This window comes from Anolis carolinensis, chromosome 4, assembly GCF_035594765.1.
Source record: "Anolis carolinensis isolate JA03-04 chromosome 4, rAnoCar3.1.pri, whole genome shotgun sequence".
Lineage (NCBI taxonomy): Eukaryota > Metazoa > Chordata > Lepidosauria > Squamata > Dactyloidae > Anolis > Anolis carolinensis.
This window is the reverse complement of record NC_085844.1, coordinates 127671358-127693136: the sequence shown is the minus strand read 5'-3', so window position 1 is coordinate 127693136 and position 21779 is coordinate 127671358. Positions and strand designations below refer to the sequence as shown.

The window sequence follows — 21779 nt, the reverse complement described above, 5'->3', positions numbered from 1 at the left end:
GACTGACTCCCCATGAACTGTACATAAAATATTAATCCCTCTAATTAAAAAGGGATTAACTAGGGGTAAACGTGGGGCACAATAGTCACCTTTTCCATCATGCATTTCCTTATATCTTATGCACCTTTAATCTTTATATATAACTATCAGGGTTGATGTGAAAAGCCTCACCATTGATTCCTACAGATCTGATTACTGGTGAAAATATAGGAAGTATAGAAATTTCAATACTATACATGGGCACTTGCCATGAGGATGGAGAACACTTGTCAGGTTAGCAAAATACAAAAGGCCAACACTTATTTGTTATTTTTTAATTTGAATTTTTTTTTTAATTTCAGCAGCAAACCATGAAGTCAGGGTTTTTTAAAAATAAAAATTGTGATCCATTTGGAGACATAAAGCACAAGAAAAAGCTTAGATCTACATATGGTCCATGGGATTTATTCTGCTTAGCTCTAGCATATAAAGAAATAAAGCAAGGTGTTTGATATCCTCTTGGCAATCTGACTGTGATGTCTCAGGGACCTTTGACCCATGATCCCGCAGCCATCATAGATCAAACTGAAGAGGATATGGGTTTTTTCCCATCTCAGCAAGATTCTGTTCCATTCCAGATGTCCCCTGTTGACATTTTGGTGCCAAAGCCAATTATGGACGCCCTAGAAACAGAGCCTGGTTCCCTGGAAAGTGTTGTGTTTGATAGGAAGTCCTTTCTCAAAACACATCGCTCCCATAAGGAGTTTCTGAGACGAAGTGCAAGATTAGCGGAGAGAGACGATTATAATTAAACTGTTTCCCTTGGGAAGTTTCGGGGAGGCAGGCATGTTGAAACAGCTACTTTCTCTGGGAACAATTGGGGAGTTAAACACCTGTTGGGGGAACTCTTGAATATCCATAAAAGTTCTGCACTGAGCTCTCCCTATCGTGGTGTCAACGTAACTAATCAAAGAAAAACATCGTCCCTTGTTTCCGAGCTCCTAAGCGGCCTTTCGGTACGCTTACTCAAGAGTAGACCGGGAGTTGCGTTTTCTCTCCTGTTCAAGTTTGGACTGCATTTCAGATCCACCACGAATTACCTTGCCTAGCCTCGAATCCTTGTCTGGACTTTACTTCAAGAATCTCCCAGTGAATCCTTGCTCTTTCCCCACTCAAACTTCCAAAGAGTTTGAGTGTGTTTCGGTTATTGGATTGTAGACTTTGGACTCTAATACTGGACATATAGCTTAATTTATTTGGACTATTTTTGATCTTTCTTATAAGGACAATTGCTTGACTATATACTCTGCATACTTTTGTTTTATTCTTTTATGGCATTAATAAAGATATTAGATTGTTTATTGGCCTCCGTGTTGGTTTCCAGTGCTCACGCAGCCTAGAGGTGTTACACTGACCAAACATAACCAAGCAGCTTAGTAGAAATATGTGTAACTGCATTTTCTACCCTTCATGAGTCTTGCTTACATTTACAAGCAGGATTATAAATTCCTGTGGAACATATATCTATATTTTGTTAGTGTTCAATGATCTCAGTAAAGAGCCGTGAAAACGGAAGGTTCTGTATCTAATATAACAATGTACAAAAAGATACCAGTTTTGTTTCACTTGACTGTGTTCTAAAGTCATGAAGCCTCCACTAAACTCCAGTTCTGAATCTACATAGATCTGAGGCTCACAGCTAAACTTTAGTTCTCTCTTTCCAACAAAGTTGATGGATTGAATGTTTCTCAGACTCTCTTGAACTTCTGAGCAACGGTGTAGCTCTGTTCATGGGAACTTCATATGCCTGGAATGTTGCCCAGATGCAGACTTTGTGAAATTAGGATTACATCTTAAATGTGATGTCAAAGCAACTGCTTTGCCTAAAACTCATTTGTTCCATTCTTTTCATTACGAAGGGCCTCACCTTTGTTGTATCACTATGTCAGTCTGAAGTATATAAGGAGCTTATCAGTAACATTCAAAGTAAATCAGTAATTTATTAAGATATCTGAACAGACTAGAATCTGTTTTTTTATTTTTACTAGCTTTGTTCCTATGACTTTGACAATCGACTAATAAACACAAATAATGGTTTCCCTCATGAACCTACAGTGAGAACCTATACGTACGATTCTCCATTGGGATGAACTGTTGAGCATTTGAGGAGAACATTGTATTTTAAAAGTCATTTTATTTAGTAGAACAAATATAACCACATCAGTAACTTCTTTAAGAATTTTGTCAAAAATGCCTCTTTAAAAAAGTAACATGACCACTTTCACTTTTAAATAAGATTTTCAAGCACTGAATGCAGGTGAAGAAAAAACTGAGATGTTAACTTTCTATGTCTGACTGCCTTTAAAGACTCAGAAGTAGAGCTGATAAGGAAAATTGGAGGAAGGCACAGTTCTGCCTCCATTTTTGAGGGATAGATGCACAGTCCTATCAACGGAAGTAGTTGGGTTGGCATTCTACAAGATAGGGCACAGAACTCAACAGAGCAAAACATCCCACTTATGCAGGCTCTCCCTCTGACCTAAATCATAGAATCATAAAACTGGAAGAGACCATAAGGATTATCCAGTTCAACCCCCTGCCATGCTTTGAGGCTTTATCCGAACTTCCTCAATGTACTAAAAGTCTATTTCTACAGCATAAATACTGCTGTGTTGGTCAAACATTAAATGCTTTTTTCCCTGGGGATAAAATTCATACACCTCCTGTGATGAAGATGAAATTTCCATTAAAAAATGTGAAGATTTCTGGGCTCAGATAAAGCTGGGAAAATATTTTAAAAAGCACAACATTCATTGAAATATGTATATGTATACACACACTGGGTTACAGTGAAAGTTTGATGCACATTTCCTTGTTGCTTGCCATTGGATCCCATCTTCATGTTGATACATTTGCTTACAAGGTCATTAAAACATTGTTAGTTTTGTGGCTATGCAAATAAGATCTGTTTATGAGGACAAGGTTTAAGGTAGTCATTAACAAAGATACAGACAACTCCCCAAAGCAGTGGTGCCCTTTTTACAGTTTCCTCTGAGAGGATCTCTCTCACAGAAAATGTCACAATTCTCTCAAGTGTAGTTTGTTACCTTGTCCCACATCTGCCTTGCAGAGATTTTCAAGAGAAGACTAAGCAGATAGGTAGGCAAACTAATAGAGACAGGTGTTCATAGCAAAGTTTAAAATCCTAGATAGACAAGAATCAAATATTAGGAGCTCTCCTTTTCCACATGTTCATTTAAATCTTATATAGTCCTTTCTCTACATCCCATCAGCAACAAAGTTCTGGCTGGTGAGCAAAAAATAGAGAATTTTCCCAATGGTGCTTCCTTCTTTACCTGACAGCCTTTTATTTCTTTTTAGGATTTTCAGTTACAGTTATGATCTCCAATCCTAGCAAAATAATTGGCTGAAGTAATTTCACAACTAGGTGATTTTTTTTCTGTAAATGGGGAGATTCAGAGAATGCAGTTTTTAAAATTAATACAACACCAAGGGCCGTGGTACAGATAAGCTCTTTCTCCTGCTGAGCCTTTATGCTTGGAAAAGTGACCACTAATACCTATAGCCCCCAAATGATTACAATTATTACTTGATTCCTTAGAATTTTTTAGCATTTGGAATTTATGAAATCTGAAAATATAATAAATATTATGCCCTCAGGTTAATGAGAACTTCCAAATATTGCCTTTATGGTTTTCTCTAAACCTATCACTGAAATCATTGAGGCAGGTAGAAACTATTGTGTCTATGGAGGTATTTTCATCATATTAGGGTTTCTAAATGTCTATAGGCCCACTGGTGCCAAGTCCAGAACATATTAAACACATTTATTACCTGTGTAACTCATGTAATTCTTGAAGGGTGTTCCAGAAAAGTGGGTTTGGCCACATATGTCATTGTTGGGATCTGGATCCCGACAGAGTTTGCTTTTAGGAGTAGGTGCTGTGTCAGCACAAAGGTCTCCAGTCTCCATAGATGGTGTTGTTTCTCGACATGGGTCATCACAGGAATCCTTTTCATCCACCCCCTTGAAGACATGGTAGAGTCCCAATACATGTCCTACTTCATGGATCAAAGTATTTGTATGACCTGGCACACCATAGTAAACTGGATTGAGAACCACGCCACCTGAAATTGCAGATACATTCAATGTCATTCAAAAGAAATTGGAGGATGCCTGGAATTCTGATCACTACAAACTTTTGCAAAGGCAACTACTTCTTGGAAAGTTCTCTTTCCAGAAGAGGACCTGAGCAAATTAACAGGTGAGGAAAATAATCCACCTTATAACAAAACCTATTTAAATCTGCTTATCTAGTTGAGTCTCACACCATGTGGAAGATAAGCTATCCAAGAAAGCTCCCCTACTTTTGGAGAAGCATGCTAGATTTCTACTTGCCAGCAGATCTACGCATAAATGGCCTGAGGTAACTATATCTGCATACAACAACAACAACAACAACAACAGCAACAGCAACAGCAACAGCAACAACACTTTGTTTATATCCGCACCATCTCCCCATGGGGACTCAGGGTGGCTAAGAATCTGAATTGGAGTCTTTCTCAGCTAACAACCCTTCTCCTGGCAATGATTTTCAGCTATGTGCTGAATTTTCTTACTGAAGAATACCAATTCTAGCAAACTGGAGGTATGCATGGGGAATTCTGTTCTTGATCTTTGTTTGTGGGTAATAGGAGACCTCTCAAGGGGGTGAAAGGACAGAGCAGGTAGCTTGCCTCCCTTCATCTCTGAAAAGGATTGGATGATCCAAAAGCAATCCAAAGTCACCTGTTGTTTACTTGATATGCAGAAAATGCAAGACAAAGTGAGAAAGAGAAGAGTCCTCACAATGTCATTTGACTGCAATTCCACTCAGCATTAGCCAGCACAGCTAGTGCAGATGAATGTTGTGACATGCAGTTCATCATCATTCTAGAAGACGGTACTTTGCCTGTCCTTGCTTTAGAGCAGTGGTTACCAACCTTTGGTCCTCCAGCTCCCACAATTCCTAACAGCTAAACTGGCTGGAATTTCTGAGAGATGAAGTCCAAAATACAAAGAGGACCAAAGGTTGGGAACCACAGCTGTAAAAGTATAACACCCATCACAGTGCTACTATTATGACCCAAGAAACTGAACATCTCACACCACTTCTACATTGCCATATAAAATCCAGATTATCTGCTTTGAACTAGATTATATGGCAGTGTAGACTGATATAATCCAGTTTAAATCAGGGAATGTGGATTATCAGATTTGATAATCTGAATTATATGGCAATTTTGAAGTGGCCTCAGAGGCTACGGCACAACTAGGCAATGAGAGGCACAACAAGCATCTGCTCTAAATCTTCTTATAGAACATGCAGTAGGGCTCAAGCTGACACAGTAATTTCAGGCATTGGTGGCTGGGGGATGGCATGTCAATAGGACAGTGAATTTACTTCATGGTTTAATTCACAAATTAAATGATGCTGAACAGTATCCAACTGATCCAAAGTGGTGAAAATACAATCAGCATACTGGATTGCTTCTTGAAATTATTCCAACTGTGGGGTGGATTCAACACCCATCTTACAGTGGCAAATTAATCAGTGACCACCACTTATTGCAAGGATGAAAATGTGAAGGATAAATATTGTTATTTAGCTTTCAGAAGCCAGGTTCTTAGCTCTCTATTTCAGAACAGAATAGGCATAAGTATTTTAAGTGTTAAGTATTTTGAAACTTTTTTCCGTTGTGACAAAACATGCCACAGCTGGTACAGATATTTTCCCCTTTCAAAAGAACATTAAATAAGGCACAATATACTTCCATGAGGGCATTATGGAAGGAAATGATCCCAGATCTTGCTATGAGCATGTTGGCAAAATAATGTAAGGAATCTGCTCAAGTGGACTAAAAATCAAAACACTCTCAAAGCAAACAAAAATGCTCCACACATAAAAAGGGACTGCAAAAATGGACAGATACAATTGCCTTTACCCTTGATGAGGTAGGTTTCACTTCTGCAAGTTTCTGGAATTAACTTTCTTTGCTTTTTCTAAAAAAAAAAGCCTAGCATAGATATCCTTGGGTTTTTTTTGTAAACCACAATTATTTCATAATATTTAATCATGTTTAAACTAAAACTTTTTGACAGTTCAAAATGATCAGGCTATTTCCTCTTTAAGGCTACGATTTTCATTTTACATGCAAAATTCTAAATGGGGAATTCTCTAACCAAAAAGCCAAATTTAAGGCAAGGAAACGGAACCTAAGCCTGATTCCTCAGCCAAACCCCAGTCTGACGTAGCAGACTCCCTTGCTGAAAGCAAAGGGGAGGAATGCAAGTGAGTGAAGAATGAAAACCCTGCTAATAGCTAAGTTAATGGGATGTTACAGCAAAGTCATAATCCCAGTGTGTCAACCACTAACAACAAACAACAAAGTGAGCCTGATTGCTGAGGACACAAGGGGTTCCATCTTTAAGGAGAAACATGAAACCCTTCATACTGGAGAAAATATGATAGAAAAAGCCACTGCTGAGAAGTATCTTGGCAACTGGGCACCTAGTCCTCTCAATCTCTGAGACTGCTAGCCTATTTTAAAAACAAGCAAGGACATAAAAAGTGCATCTGATTGGGGGGGGGGGGGGAGTAGCCTACTTTCCCGCCAAGATCCTTCTCAAAGTTTTAGTAAATGGCTCAAATTGTTTAACCCAAATCAAGATCTGTGGGAAAACAGAAAAGTCCATTTGAATGCCTCCAGTGCTGGAAAGCACCCATTTTGGGTACCAAGGTCTTAATGCTCCCATTGGGCTTACACACAGATTCTTCTGCCCTTTCACCTATCAGTTTTCACCCAAACCTCTTAAGTCACTGGCAAGTGGCTTCATACAGGGCAGGACCTTCACTTCAGATATAAAAATTAAGAAGAGTGGAGTGACTCCACAAAGGCGTCTGAACAAACTAATCATCCTAACTTCTCAAAGGCCAACACTTGGGCACAACTCCAATAACAAAATAAAGGAAAACAGTATTACCACATAGGAACTTAGACTTTCATAAAAAGCTCAGCAGGTTACAAATCCTTGGGCAGAATTTCACCACATCAAGACAAATTGATCTCCTAAACTTTTGGATCTAGCCAAAGTAGAAAGGTCAACTCTGATGACTACAATAATGAGTTACCTCAATGTGAGTTGCCTCATGAAGCAAATTATCCTCAACTGGATCACCTGACAAAGATATTCAGCACTGATGATGGAAATGGAGAGAAGATGGGGGGGAATGAAGGTAGTTATACTTATTTCACAGACTGTTGACTGACCAAGGAATTGGCAGAGAAAGAGATAAGGCCAAAGATGTGAAGCACTTGACCAGTTGGGACAGCAGAGGGTGCTATAGATATATTGTTCATCAGTTAGGGAGGCCCAAAGTCAATATAGCACTGAACAATTCTAAGGTGAAACAGGGACTTAAATATAATATCTTAAACACACAAACAAACAAAATATTTTCAGGAGTTCTTTTATCCACATAGCAAGGTGGAATTCAGAAGTATATTCTGCCAGATGAATTGATACCTCTAAGAAAGAGGTAGGAAAGCTGTTTGGATTATAAGCCATCGGTAATTATTTGGGAAATGTAACATTCAAATAAAACATCACAAGCAGGAAAAAGAGAATATTTATAGATGTGTGGGAGGAGGGGGGCAGTGGGGTGGCAAAACAATGATGATTAGAATTTATATGCTTCCTTTCTTCCAATTATAAGATTCAAGGTGACTGATTACATACAGGTTCAAAACTATCCAAAAGCTTTAATATATATAAATACAAGCTATTTTAAAAGCATTCAAGTTAAAAACATTAAATTTATAATACACAATACACAAATCATGAAAACAGCATTGTTTCTAAAATGACAGCTTTTAGGAGGAGAGCAAGGAAGGAGCCTTTCTGGCCTCTTACGGAGGGAGTTCCAAAGCCTGGGAACATCCAATGAGAAGGCCCTCCCTTCCTTCCCAACAAAGGAACGTGAGAATGTTGTGGGACAGAGAGAAGAACCTCTCCAAAAGATCTCAGAATCCAATGAGCCTATACATGGAAATCATTGTGCCTTCCAGTCATTTCTGAAAGGGAGATACCACCTTTACTAGCACCTTGAATTGTGCCCAGAAACAGACCAGTAACTAGTGATCCTATTTCAACAAGGGGGTTAGCCCAAATTGACAATCTAACTAGTTTTTGGAGAATGGAAAAAAGACAAAACACTGAGATAGACATTCCTAGCTAATGAGTGACCAATCATAGCTTTGAAACCGATAAGTGCTCCAACACAAAAATGGATTATTTTCACAGTTCACTTGAAAAACAGACTGACTCTCAATTTATTGATCACAAAGGGGCAGAAATTAGGATGGCTGCAATAGTTCTTTGTTAAATTAAGGGTGAAGTGCCTCCACCTCCCTCATCCTTTAAAAAAAACCTGGGCATATCTTTTATCAAGCTTTTCATCAACATTTCATGGAGTATCCAAAAACCAGGCAAAATATTGTTGGTCCTGGAGGAATTCAACATTCCACAGGCCAACAGTTGGTGATCCTTGCCAAAATAAGTCCCCCACAAACTGTCAGCAAACACTGCTAACACATTTCTTTTACTTCCCCATGGAATGAAAATGACAACTTTGGTCATTATATTAAATACTTGGAAGTACCTCTGATTATATGAAAATCATGCTTTTTTCCCTACTCAGCATCTAGCAATACCCCTGAAGTCAATATGACTTCCCTGCAAATAGACACTTTCCTCAACATTCATGGGGCACTGAAAATTGATCTCCATACTGTTACTCAGCATTTACATGAATGTTTATGTACATGAATGATCTATATCAGCAGGAGAGGCGGGGGAAGGATGTAATCATGTAAAAGCAACCAGAAGACTTATTTATCATATTTTTGAATTGAAAAGAGAATTTACTGTCTATCATCAGTTTCATGGATGAAATTAGACTGAAATGTTTTCACAGCAGACCCACTAGATAGGGTTTCCCCAATCAAGATTGCATCCAGACTCGCTTACCCAGGTGGCTGAGGGCATCTTTGTCCCATGGCCAGGTACCAGCACCTGCCAGCTCCTCCTGCACAGAGGTGGCAAAGTAAACATTGAGGAAGTGGGTGCTATTCAGCTGCAGTGCCTCCTTCAGCTCTTTCACACTCATGTATGCCCTGCAGAAAGTGTGAAAGGAAAAATGGTGAAGTTAACAATGTCAAAGAAGATGCATGTTTAGCATTTATATAGTTCTTTTCATAGGTACACAGTCTGAAGGCAGAACATGCATGAGGTCCCAGGTTCTGTCCCTGATATTTATACTTGAAAAGGATCTTTCCTCGGAGCTAATCTGAAAGATCTCTACTTACCAATGTGTGCAGCTAGTTGCCATTCAGAACAAATATAGCATACTAGGTGGACCAACCATATTTGTTCCTATACAACAGCTTCTTAGCAAGGCATTTCAGGCTTATATGTGATACTGTTCAAAGCTAGATATTACCTGAGAGCAGACCCAGTGATCTAGGATATCCCACCTCCATGGAGCAAAGTGGATGGTTGGAAAAAAATACATCAGGCAAATGTTCTCAGAGCTAGAACAAATTAACTTCTAAGAACAACAGTCTATATTAAATATTATTTACTTCACTTAGAGCCTACAAAATCTGGTTGCATCCCAAGCAGTTAAATGCCACCGCTCCCATATTCCCAAGGGATGTATCTTTTCGGGCCTGACAGACACCTTCCTACTTGTGGATTTTAAAGTTAGTAAGTTCTGGGAAGAAAGTAAAATTGGTAGTAGTTTCCCAAGTGTCCTGGAAGCCATATTTGGGAAGATGGATATGTCCCAACACTACCTATTATCTTGCACAGGATGGAGAATCTAGAAATAGAGAAATGTCCAATCATAGTTGCACAAATAACTATGTGCCTCTGTAGGTAAAAAGAGGCAGAGATAGCTATTTTCAGTAGTTCTCTGTTGAAATCCTTCTTTATATCTTCTACTGTGGTTCTTCATCAGCAATAGATTGATATTCTCAGACTTGCTTTCATACCTGCTCTCCCCCCCCCCCTCTCTCTCGTAATCATGGAACTAGTAGTAGAAGACCCCATCTTACTTCTCTCCCAGGATATGACTCCTTTACACTTGGCAATTGGTAGTGGACTGCATGAGGTGACTGCATAAAAACAAACTGCATTTTGAGTGTATGTAAAGATTGCATTTGTGGAGTGTGATCTGTGACAGAAATATGTACATATACAAACCACCACTACATATGGTTTCTTGAAGTGATGAAATGGTAAAATGGAAAAGTACAAGACACAATACTGGGCAGACAAATAAAATGTGATTCACAGAAGAAGAAAACTTACTCAACAGTCTACTACTTGGTAGACTCTAGTTTTAAATGTTTCAAAATCTACATTTATCTAAGAATTACCACTCCAATGCCTTTTTAAGTAATTCAAATTTCACAGACTGAGGTTAGTCATGTTTGAAGGGATATTCCTGCTGCCTCTCTTGAGGAGACATTTTTTCCAATTGCCGCCTGCAGGTCCCTTGACATTAGTAAAATGTCTACTCCTCTATGACTTTAATTTCATTGCAAATTAACCCAGGATTTTTTCCATACTACTTAGACCAAGCAGAGTTGTGCTGATCCAAAAAAGAAAGCAGCTAAGCGAGAGGGGAGAAGTATTCTTTAACTACAATGTAAGAGCAACTTGCAGACATCCACTCATAAACACACACCCCCCCCAAACACACACACACACACACACACAAAGAGACCAAATGACTATGTCAAGTCTGGATTGGATAGCTCCCTTGGGCGTCTTCTCTTGCTGGTGTCTCCACTGGTGTTTTTATCTGCCATAAACAAGTATCTGTGCCAATATTATATATCAGTCTCTTCCTCAAATTTAGTTCTCATCCCTCATGCCTTCTGGATGTGTCTCCCACCCACCCATCCCCAAGAGTACTAAACAAGGGATTCCATGGCAGATTATCTGTGTATTAATAGGAGGTTGGAATACTCTGATTCACCATTACATTGAGAGACAAACAATAAGAAGAGAAGCAAGTTTATTTCCATAACATGTGCAAGATAACACCAGTGGGAACCTATTAAGTGTGCAAACCCCTTTAAAATATAGAGCCATATAGAATAAGTCTACCAATCAAGACAAGATGTAAGTAAGGTATTCATCATCATGGTCAGATAAGCCATCCCTTAGAGTGGTTACAGCTGGTGCACAAGTTTTAACCATAAAACATGCACCCAGTAAGAGCTATGGTGCCACTAGTCATGTTCAGGAATAAATATAGATACATATTCAAGTTGTGAACCTTCATGTTCAGGAAACCAACACCATCCAGAATGGGCTGATTCCTAATATTTGGCCCATCTTTCAACTGAGTAGGAGCACAACTTGTTTCATTTGGATTAAGTTTGCATTTATTTGCCCTTACACAGTTCATTAGTGACATGAGACACTGATTCAGTCCTGAAATAGCTTCCTTTAATTTAGATGGAAAGGGAATATGCAGTTGGAAATAATCAGACCTGAAAACTCCAGACTGGCCAGTCCTTTGCCAGCTCCCTTTCCACCCTGACCACTGTATCACATCCTATTTTCCCTCTTAAGGTTGTGGAATGAAGGTGCTGCCCACTTCACTATAAGATTCCATCCATTCTCCCCACATTCCAATTCCCTAAGCAAGAGCAAGAGCAGAGTAAAGTAGACCAATTTTGTGTAAGATAGCTCTGAGGGAGTTTTTGTGAGAGATGCACTGCAAAAAAAAAATCCATTGTGGAATACAGTATTGAAAGTTATGGAACCAAAAGACAAAAACGGATCTTTAAGTACAAAAAAACCCATTTAATCTCAGGGGTGCTTGGGCAATGAAGAACCATCACCAGGGTTTCAACTATGTCAGACATCCTGGAGAACTACAGATGTGCTAATACACACTTGCAATTGCTGCTATTATGTCTGGGCATTGTTGCTTTTTGTTTAGTCCACAAACTGAACACAGCTTGTCAGGTCTCATCCTCTGATACCAATGCACCAGTCTCCTCCAAGACATACCCCATTCCCCTTTCACCTGCTTCTCCATAGCCCTCTTTGTCCCACTTCTTGGCTGTTTCCCATGGATCAGCTGAGAAGTGGGATGTCCTGTTTTGCTGATACCTGGAAGACAGTTAAGAAGGAAGGCAGGATAGGTGAGAAATCCTAAGCTGCTGATCTGAAAAATGCACACTTAACTCATGAAGGTCTCGTTTGGTATAAGCTGCTCCATCACATTTTGCTTCCAGCTGGATGATCCACATGACAAAAAGAAGTTCAACTCAAAAAAAGCCTGCAATAAGTCAAGTTTTTTGCAGTATCCACCAGAAAACTGTCATCACTAGCTTCGTGTTTAGTGGAGTGTCTATTTTTGTTATACCTGCTGAGGAATAAGTAGCTCTTAGTTTTTTACAAGACTTTACTGGGAGTTTTAAAAAATGCAAGCTGAGGCTCTCCAGGTTCCCCTTCCCAGAGAGGAGTGTCAATATGTGACATTGGCACCCAACCCAACATATATTCCAAAGGGACAAACTCCTCAACAGTAGGTGTTTTCCTGATTTGCAGAACAACAACTCCTTCAATAATGTCAGGGCAACAGTTTTGGTTTTGGAACTATTAATGACTGCTAACAAAAGCCCCTTCCACACTGCCCCTATATCTGATCCCAAATCATCTCTTATCCCAGATTGTCTTGGAGTGGAGACCCATATAATCCAATTTAAAGCCAATAATACTTTTGCACATGTGGTGACTGCAGCAAACTGGCCCTGACCAGAGTGGACATTCATATTGACTTCATGTCTGGTTAGACCACCACAAGAAATGTTTGATTCCTTGACACCAGTCAAGCTGGCTAATTTGAGAACTCTGAATTTATCAGAGAATGCCTATCATAGATGGTTTAGAAAAATGCAAAATCAGTCTGGATTGCATCAAAGTGCAGTGGCTAAGGAACTGAGAGCTAGTGGGCTGAAGTGGTTTAAACCAGCTGTGAGAAGTACTATATGGGTAGCAGAGCAAGTAATGCTGGAACAGTTCATTAATATTCTGCTGCTGGAAGCTCGAAATTGGATGCAGTGGTGTAGGATGGATATGCTGGAGGCTGCAGTGGTGCTGATGGGGGCTTTTGTAGGGGTAGACGCAGAGAGAAAACCAACTCAACCGGAACATCACAAGAGCACCTTGAGAACAAACTGGTAGTCAAGGAGTAAGGGGCTGCCAAGAGCCAAGGGGTTTTGAGAGACAGCCCACACTTCCCAGTTATACATCCAGGATACCAGGATGGGGCCATAGACTCTAGGACTCACCCTATCAGCTTTCAAGAGTGCCAGAAGGTAATGGAATTGGGACTTCTTCTCCGCTTGTATATTATAAATGTGGGCAAGGAGGATATGTGTGCCAGGATTGTCCAGTTATGGAATATGAGCTGGCAAATGCATGGGTGGCTTCTCAGGTAAGACCCTGTCCCCAAGCAGAATGGGTGGTGCTAGCAGAGCTGGATGGGGACAAAGTGACAGTGCTGGGGGATATTGGATGTGGGAGAACATTAGTACATAAAGCCACAAGCCCACCCTTGCGGGAAATTCCTATGGTTAAATATATACATGGGCATGTGAAGCTATATAGGGCTGCACTGGCTGTGATAAAAGTAGCAGGGAAGAGTAAACACCTTAAAATGGGAGTGGTACCAGGACAATCAAAAGGAGCTGTATTGAGGCAAGACTAGCCACATCTAGCTAATCTAATGACCACAGCATGTCTAGAGGAGTGGGAGGAAAGCTCCCATAGTGATAATTTCCTCATAGGGGATGTGGCCAATGTAGCACAAGCAGAGTTAGTAACCTGGCAACAATATGATTCCTCCTTGACCTATGTATTAGGTCAGGCTCAGGTCCATGGAACTGCTGACTCTGAATAATTATAATTATACTTATTTTATTATCATAGAAATCATATAAAACACCCATATAAAATGTATTTCTACAAAATACATATATTAAAATACACAGAACAATATAGTGAATATAGGGAAAGCAAGATGTGAGTTTAAAATTCATGATTAAAACTAACTGACATGCCAGAAGAGAACTTCAGATGTGTTTTAAATCCTGAAATTTCATTTAGGTATCAGGTCTCTTCTGGCAGGTCATTCCACAGTCTTGGGACGGCTGAAGAAAAGGTTCTCTGGGTGCTGGTTGCCAGTTGGAAGTTTGGAGTAGCCGCCCCACAGAGGACCAAAGTATTTGGGGCAGATTGTACAGAAGAAGGTAATCCTTTAAGTAACTTGGACCCCAATCATGTATATCCCTAATCTGAAATGGCAGGACATCTACTGAGTTTTGGATAATCAGTGACTTCTCAGCAACAATTCTATACCCAATCCATTAAAAAAGTTCCTGTTGCAGTTAGCCAATCTCAACAGTACACCTTCTGCCACTTCTGTCCACTCCTGCTATGTACAATGTCTGGCTCTGAATGGGCAGATAAGTGGGTTAGGAGAGAATGGGTACAAATCATGCAAGTGGCTAGGGAGAGTTTAGTGGTTGCATGTGGAAGCGTTTTGCTAAAGGGAGTGGCAGATAAGGATGCTGCCACTTTGAAAAGCCTGTTGGTCATGCTATTGACGCAAAGCTGCTGCTGCTCTTCATGATCCAGTGGCTCAGGAAAGGGCAGGATCTTCTTCCTATTACATTCCTCTTGCCACCATCTCTTCTTCCTCTTCCTGCCCTGGAAGCCTTCCAGAGTAGCCTGATGTCTCACTTGTCTGAAGCCTAGAACTTTTACTGTCCATCATGACAGTGGCATCATGTGTTTTGCATTCACAGCAACTTGCTAGTGACACCACTACTAAGACAAAATATAGGCCTGGGACTGCAACATCATTTTCTTATTTTTAATATCTTTTCCCTGATAAGGAAGCCAGGAGAGCTTTGAATGCTTATAGGATATGTTTTGTGCACTTTGGTTGGCCAATAAAGGTATACTTCTTTTGTGGTTTTCAGATTTTGTTTTGTTCAGAAACCAAATGGTCTATTTTAAGAGCATTTGTTATGGTCACAGGGAAACTTTTCATTTTTATTGCCATGTGCCCAGGATGTTTTTTACTTCTTAATAGCTGGAGTGTGCTTGGGGGGGCGGGGGGGCAATCTATTGACATTAGAATCCTAGCTGTGGAAGGAAGGATTGTTTCCCCTCCTGAGATGCTGTCATTCTACTGAGACACATAATTGCTTATATGTGTTTTCTTAGGCAAAAAAAAAAAAAAATACACGGGGAGAGGTTTTGACAGTTCCTTATTTCCAGACATTGTATTCAAGGTTAAATAGTAACCAGGTATTGCATTTGAGATCAAAAAGGATCCGACGCCTTTACGACATTTAGGCCACTATCACTGCCCATGTTGAGTATTAAATAGATTTCTTTCAAGCAGACATGCTTGCTAATATACAATTTAACTAATTTTTCATTTGGTCCAGAATCAGCTTGTGGTCTCATGAAAACCCCTGCAGAAGAATCTAGAGAATCTGTGGGGCAGTGAGGGAAATCATTGCCCCATGCCCCACATCATCCACTGCACAACTTTCTCCATCACATAGGGGAAAGTGTTGCTGCCCAGCTTCCCCCCGTTCTATCTAGTGAGAACCTGGGAAGCTTCCCATGTTCTCTGGGCAGTGTCCTAAGACACTGCCAGGATGCTTCCGATACAGAGCCCCACCGGCTGTAGCCTTGTGTTGTATGATGGGCTCCATTGAAGAAACATACTGAAAGCATCCTAGGATGCTGTCCAAAGATAACGTGATAAGGTCCCTAGTGATTCTTCTCAGCCTTTGCCAGAAATTAGACAACAGATAACAGCATGTGTCCAGATGCAGACCTTGGGTCCAGAATATTTACTAAAGCTGAGATCATACATTGTATTAAAAAGGGAGCTCAAAGCACATTCTTCCAGTATGCTGCCAGCCCTTCCTTCACAGATGGACTGATAAAGACAAACATAACAGCACAACATGCTTCTACAAGATGTCAGCCTTAGCCCTTCTCAGCTGCTCCATCTGGGAAAAATTTAAAAAGCAACCAGAGGCAAAAAGCAAGGCTGCCATACCTTTAATTGTCATTTTAAGAAGAAATTTCAAAATAAGAAGTTCCTTCCAGAGACACTGTATTTATTTGGCCGGTATTTGTCTTTGTGAGACTGTGTAAATTATACTAAGATTTGCACTTGGTGCACTGGTGTCCCAAAAAGGACAAAAACGATATAAAATTATTTTTAACTGAGATAGAACAAAAAGTAAATTTGACTATAATTCATAGTCTTGTTGCCAGCCCAGAGTGCTTTCCTGATAGAAGACTGTATAATTTCCAGATGTACAGTGAAAAACTGGGAAAAACCTCCTACCAGTGCAAAACATCTGTTCAAAGGGAAAGGGAGTGAACATCTGGAACAAATTAACAACATGCCTTCTTAGATTTTCTTTCCGACTTCACCTCTGAACTATGATAAGCAATACACTGTGCACATGAATGTACACACATGCAAGCTTGTTTTCTCTCATTCTCTCTCTCCCCCCCCTCTCCCCCCCCCACCCCGCGGCCTCATACAAACACCTTCCCTTTGCTATTCCAGTCATGTTGCACACAATTTTATTCTTTCTTCATAGGAGCTCCACCTCTACTTTTGGCATTGAGTAGAGGAAGCAAGGTATGATGACCAAGTAGAAAGGAACACGCAGCATCCACACCTTCAGATAAATGTATTGAATAGGACATTTCAGAGTACAGCTTTTCTTATGCCACATGATAAGCTAGCCCTGACAAAATCACACAAGTCCTGTTGTCTTTGTAACTGGAAATAACACTCTAATATCCATTTAAGGAATGTTCCATTTGGTGGGAGCACCTTTCTTAAAGACAAAATGCACCAGGCCTTCCCCTCTGCACAATATTCTTTTCTCCACATACTTATGCACCCCTTGTATTTTCCACATCTTATGGGTGGTTAGAAAACAAATGCAGCATTAGAGATAAATTCAGGGTAGAAATGGGACAAAATGGCACGCAGCTAATATTCAAGATCCCCCAACTAGTCCACTTCTAAACCAGATGATGTTTGCTTACTTGTGCCGGCAGGGGCAACATTTAGCTAGAGAAAACAAAGTGAGGGTGCTGAAAGGTTATAAACTCATACAAATGTAGCTACAGTTGAGCAATATTAAACATGCTGGAAGAACTCATCATGGTTCTCACACCATATTTACACATGACAAGCCTTGTTTTGTGCTGAGCACAGTGTGTTGCTTAAGGCACAACCTTCGCAGAAGAAAATTAAATTAACTGTAGCTTGTTTTTCCTATTACTTCCTTCCACTTTGGTCAACTCTTGTTTTAGTGGAGTCAACTGGGGAAACAAATCAGAGGTACATATTACATCAATTCATTGTTTAAACAAGATGAGTTTGTATACCTACAACAAAGCAGAGGTTTTCAGGCTGTGGATTTGTGGGAAAATTTTACTAATTAAGAGTTGTTATCAGAGGCACATGACAAGCCACATTTTGAAAAACTACAACAAGTTTTGCTCCTGACATGTAAATAAGGGCACAGTTAATCTCAAGTCCAGTAGTTGGGATACTCATGCCTTTGCCCTATGAGCAGACTAGTTGATAGAAAAACTCTTTCTCTTACTTCTGCTCACGCTACAACTCAGAAACATTTCTGTTCTTTGATCCTTGTGCTCACCACAGCATAATATGTATCTTGCTACATTATCCTCGCACTTGCCCTTCCATGTGCCAATACCCTCATGACTTTACAAGGAACAGATGGATTAGGCATTCATCAGATGCTTGGATCTCTGAATAACATGATTATTAAGTATGACTTAATTTCTACCCACCCACCAATAAAACCAGATTGATAACAGCTTCCAGACCATCCTCTTTTTTTGCTGTCCTGGGCTCCTCAAATATAGGCGTTTCCAACTATCAAGAAACAGACAGTGCATAAGGCAGCCCACATGGACATGAGTCAGAGGCTGGGCTTGGATGAAGAAGATCCATCTGGTTGTCAACAATTCAAGGATCAATGAAGTGTCGTAGCAGATAACTCAAGCAAGAGTTTGTAATCAAAGAAAGCAACACATAAATCTGGACAGGAGCGCAGGTACAAGAAGGGAAAGAGTGCAGACAAGGGGAGTGATGTTCAACAAGCAAATACAGTAGAGTCTCGCTTATCCAACGTAAACGGGCCGGTAGAACATTGGATAAGCAAATATGTTGGATAATAAGGAGAGATTAAGGAAAAACCTATTAAACATCAAATTAGGTTATGATTTTACAAATTAAGCACCAAAACATCATGTTATACAACAAATTTGACAGAAAAAGTAGTTCAATACACAGTAATGTTATGTTGTAATTACTATATTTACGAATTTAGCACCAAAATATCACGATGTATTGAAAACATTGACTACAAAAATGCATTGGATAATCCAGAATGTTGGATAAGCGAGTGTTGGATAAGTGAGACTCTACTGTAGTACAAAGAAAAAGGCAGGCAAAGAGGTTGGGAAGGAGCAAACCAAATATTAACCAAAATTCCTGTGAGACAAGGTCATAAGACTAATGCCCACTTTACCAGTTTTACAATTCTTTCATATTCAAAATAAAGATAGTAGGGGAAAGTGCCAACTACAGTCAGTCCCAGAGTTACAGACATCTGACTTACAAACAACTCATAGTTAAGAACAGAGGTGAGACAACAGGAAGTCAGAAAAATCTACTCCCAGGAAGGGAAATTCACTCCTGATAGAATTATCATGGGGAAGAGGTGTCTCCACTGAAGCTTTACCACAAATCTTTGTTTTCACAACAAGCCAATTTTTTCAAAATTCAATTATCACAGGAACAGAAAATGAGATAAAATCTTCTGAATAGGGGCACAGACAGCAAAACAAACACCACAGGGGTGTTAATCTTTCCATATGCTATCCAAAGATAGAAAGATCTATCTATAGATATCTATAGATAGATGATAGATAGATAGATATGCCTAGAGTTAACTTAAAAATGTACCTGTTCCAACTTACATACAAATTCAACTTTAAAATAAACCTACAGAACCTATCTGCCTGTATATCCAATATCCATTGCAAGGGCCTAGTAGGATTTACCTTAGTTCATATGTGCATGTCTTGCACACAGACGCACCCCCTACACAGGACTACATTACATATTTATCACTGGACTGCCACCAATCCAGTAATCCAAAGCACCCCTGACATGCTATATACAGTTTCCATGTTATTCCTCAACCCGGTTAACCTTGCAAAGTTGCTCTGAAGATTCAAAAAAGCCCATGTGATATCCTAGGGTACCAGATCATATCTGTACTTGGAAGCTAAGCAGCATACAAGTTAGTACTTGTATGAATAACTAGCTAGACTGAGCTAAAGTTATTCAGTAGACAGACAAAACTCAGAGTATACTGACCAATGGTAGTTCATCATGGAAATAAGGGTCAAGTGGCGAGGGGGGGGGGGGGGTTCAAGGATCTGGCCTGGCCTGGCCTTGTTTAACATATTTATATAAGACTCAGAGGATAGAATGCAGATTATTCTATGATACCAAGTTAGAGGGTAGGGTGTGCAGCTGAAAATGGACCGGGTAGGACTCAGTCGAAGTCTTAACTGGAATGGATCATGAGCAGCTGGATCTTTTGGCTAATGGGGTCGATGAGGCTGAGCGGCAACTCTACCTGAGGCAGATGCCATGGCATGTGGGCAGCCTCGCAAATCAGGCAAGACTGGGTGCCTAATGGTGGCAGCTCCTCCTCTTCTTTCTTCCTGGCAGCCTCCTCCATCTCTTCCCAAAGGCACCCCCCCCCCCAAACTCCAGCCGAGTGCCTGCTTGAGGCAAATAAGGCTGGAGAGAGAGAGGGAGAGAGGGAGGGAGAGAGGGAGAACTTTGCGGGCATTGAAGGAGCCTCTATTCTACCTTCTGGGGCATGATGGGAGTTGAAGTTTCTCTCTCTCTCTCTCTGCGTCTCACATTTCTTTCTCAGCCAATTAGAAGCCTGGTTGACCATGTTCATTCTCCTCCCCTCTTGTGGTGTGTACTGGTTGGGACTTCAATTCCCAGCACCCCCTCTTGTGGGTTTTAAAAAAATGGTATGGTATAAAAACTTTCCAAAAACTCAATGGATTAGTGAAACTTTCTGAAACTTGGCAGGTTTGCAGTTGTAACTATAGCCTACAAATTAGGCAGGTTTCATCTTGACAGCCCTTAAAATGATGAAGAAACGGCCCTCTAAATTTTCCCCATTGGCACCAATGGACCAAATCTCACCAGAACGAAAATTGGATCCCCTTCCTGATTTCAGGAATTTCCCGGAAAATGGAGCCAAAAACAGAACTGAAAACAATACAGCTCTGGGGCATTGTGCACACTTCTATTAGAGGGAATAGCTAATACCTCAGAGGATAGGAACAGGATATGAAATGACCTTGACAGATTGGAGAGTGAGACAAAGCCAATAACAGGGCTAAACATGAAATAACAACATAGAATCATAGAATAATAGAGTTGGAAGAGACCACAAGGGCCAGTCCAACCCTGTCTCGGAGGGTGATGGACATTCAGCCTCTGCTTAAAAACCTACAGAGAAAGAGAGTTAATCACATTCTGAAGAAGCATATTCAGAGACAGCTCTTATAATAAGAAATTATTCCTAATGTTTAGGTGCAATCTTTTCCTGCAATTTGAATCCATTGCTCCATGTTCTTATCTCTAAAGCAGCAGAAAACAAGTGTGTCTGCTCTTCAACGTAACATCCTTTCATATACAGTAGTCTCGCTTATCCAACCTTCGCTCATCCAACATTCTGTATTATCCAACGCAATCTGCCTTTTAGTAGTCAATGTTTTTGTAGTCAATGTTTTCAATACATTGTGATGTTTTGGTGCTAAATTCATAAATACATTAATTACTACATAATGTTACTGCGTATTGAACTACTTTTTCTGTCGATTTGTTGTAAAACATGATATTTTGGTGCTTAACTTGTAAAATCATAATGTAATTTGATGTTTAATAGGAACGGGACGGATGAACAAATAGACGGATGACGACCACATGACTCTCCCCTCCACTCGTGCTCACCCCAGTCTTCTCAATGAGAACACAGGATGCCTCCCATGTTCTTTTTTCAGCATCCTAGCATGCTTGAAGGATGCTGGAAGTATGGGGCCCACCAAAAGTAGCCCAAATTCATCTGATGGGCTGTGGCAGACTCTGTGCTTCTAGTGCCCTGCAAGTGTGCTAGAGTGTTGAAAATTGTAAATGTGATGAGGTCCCTAGTCACTCTACTTCTACTGATGCAGCCTTGAATTGTATTGGGTTTTTTAGCTGCCTTATCACACTGTTGACTGTTCCCAATCCACCTAACAGAAGCATTGTCTAGCCCACATTTTACTAGCTTTTTTGTTAGAATGTCATGGGGGACCTTATCAAAGATCTTACTGAAATCCAGATAGGTTTGCCTTCATCTGCCAAGAATATAATACTACCGAAAAAAAGTGAGAGGAAGAAAGTTCATCTGGCATGATTTATGTTTAGAAACCTGCATTGACTTTTTGTGAGTATAATATTCCTTTCTAAGTGCTTACAGAT

The 21779-nt window shown here is 40.1% G+C and overlaps 1 protein-coding gene across 2 annotated transcripts in view; it reads right to left on the bottom strand.

Annotated features, from left to right (window-relative positions):
* Positions 1–21779, bottom strand: part of pappa2 (pappalysin 2) — a 146053-nt gene that overhangs the window by 95577 nt on the left and 28697 nt on the right. For both annotated transcript variants that reach the window (XM_003219850.4, XM_062977758.1), the window contains exons 3-4: positions 9071–9216; positions 3835–4128 (exon numbers count right to left, since the gene is read on the bottom strand). In XM_003219850.4, the coding sequence (XP_003219898.3) occupies positions 3835–4128; positions 9071–9216 (440 nt within the window). The remainder of the gene's footprint in view (positions 1–3834; positions 4129–9070; positions 9217–21779) is intronic.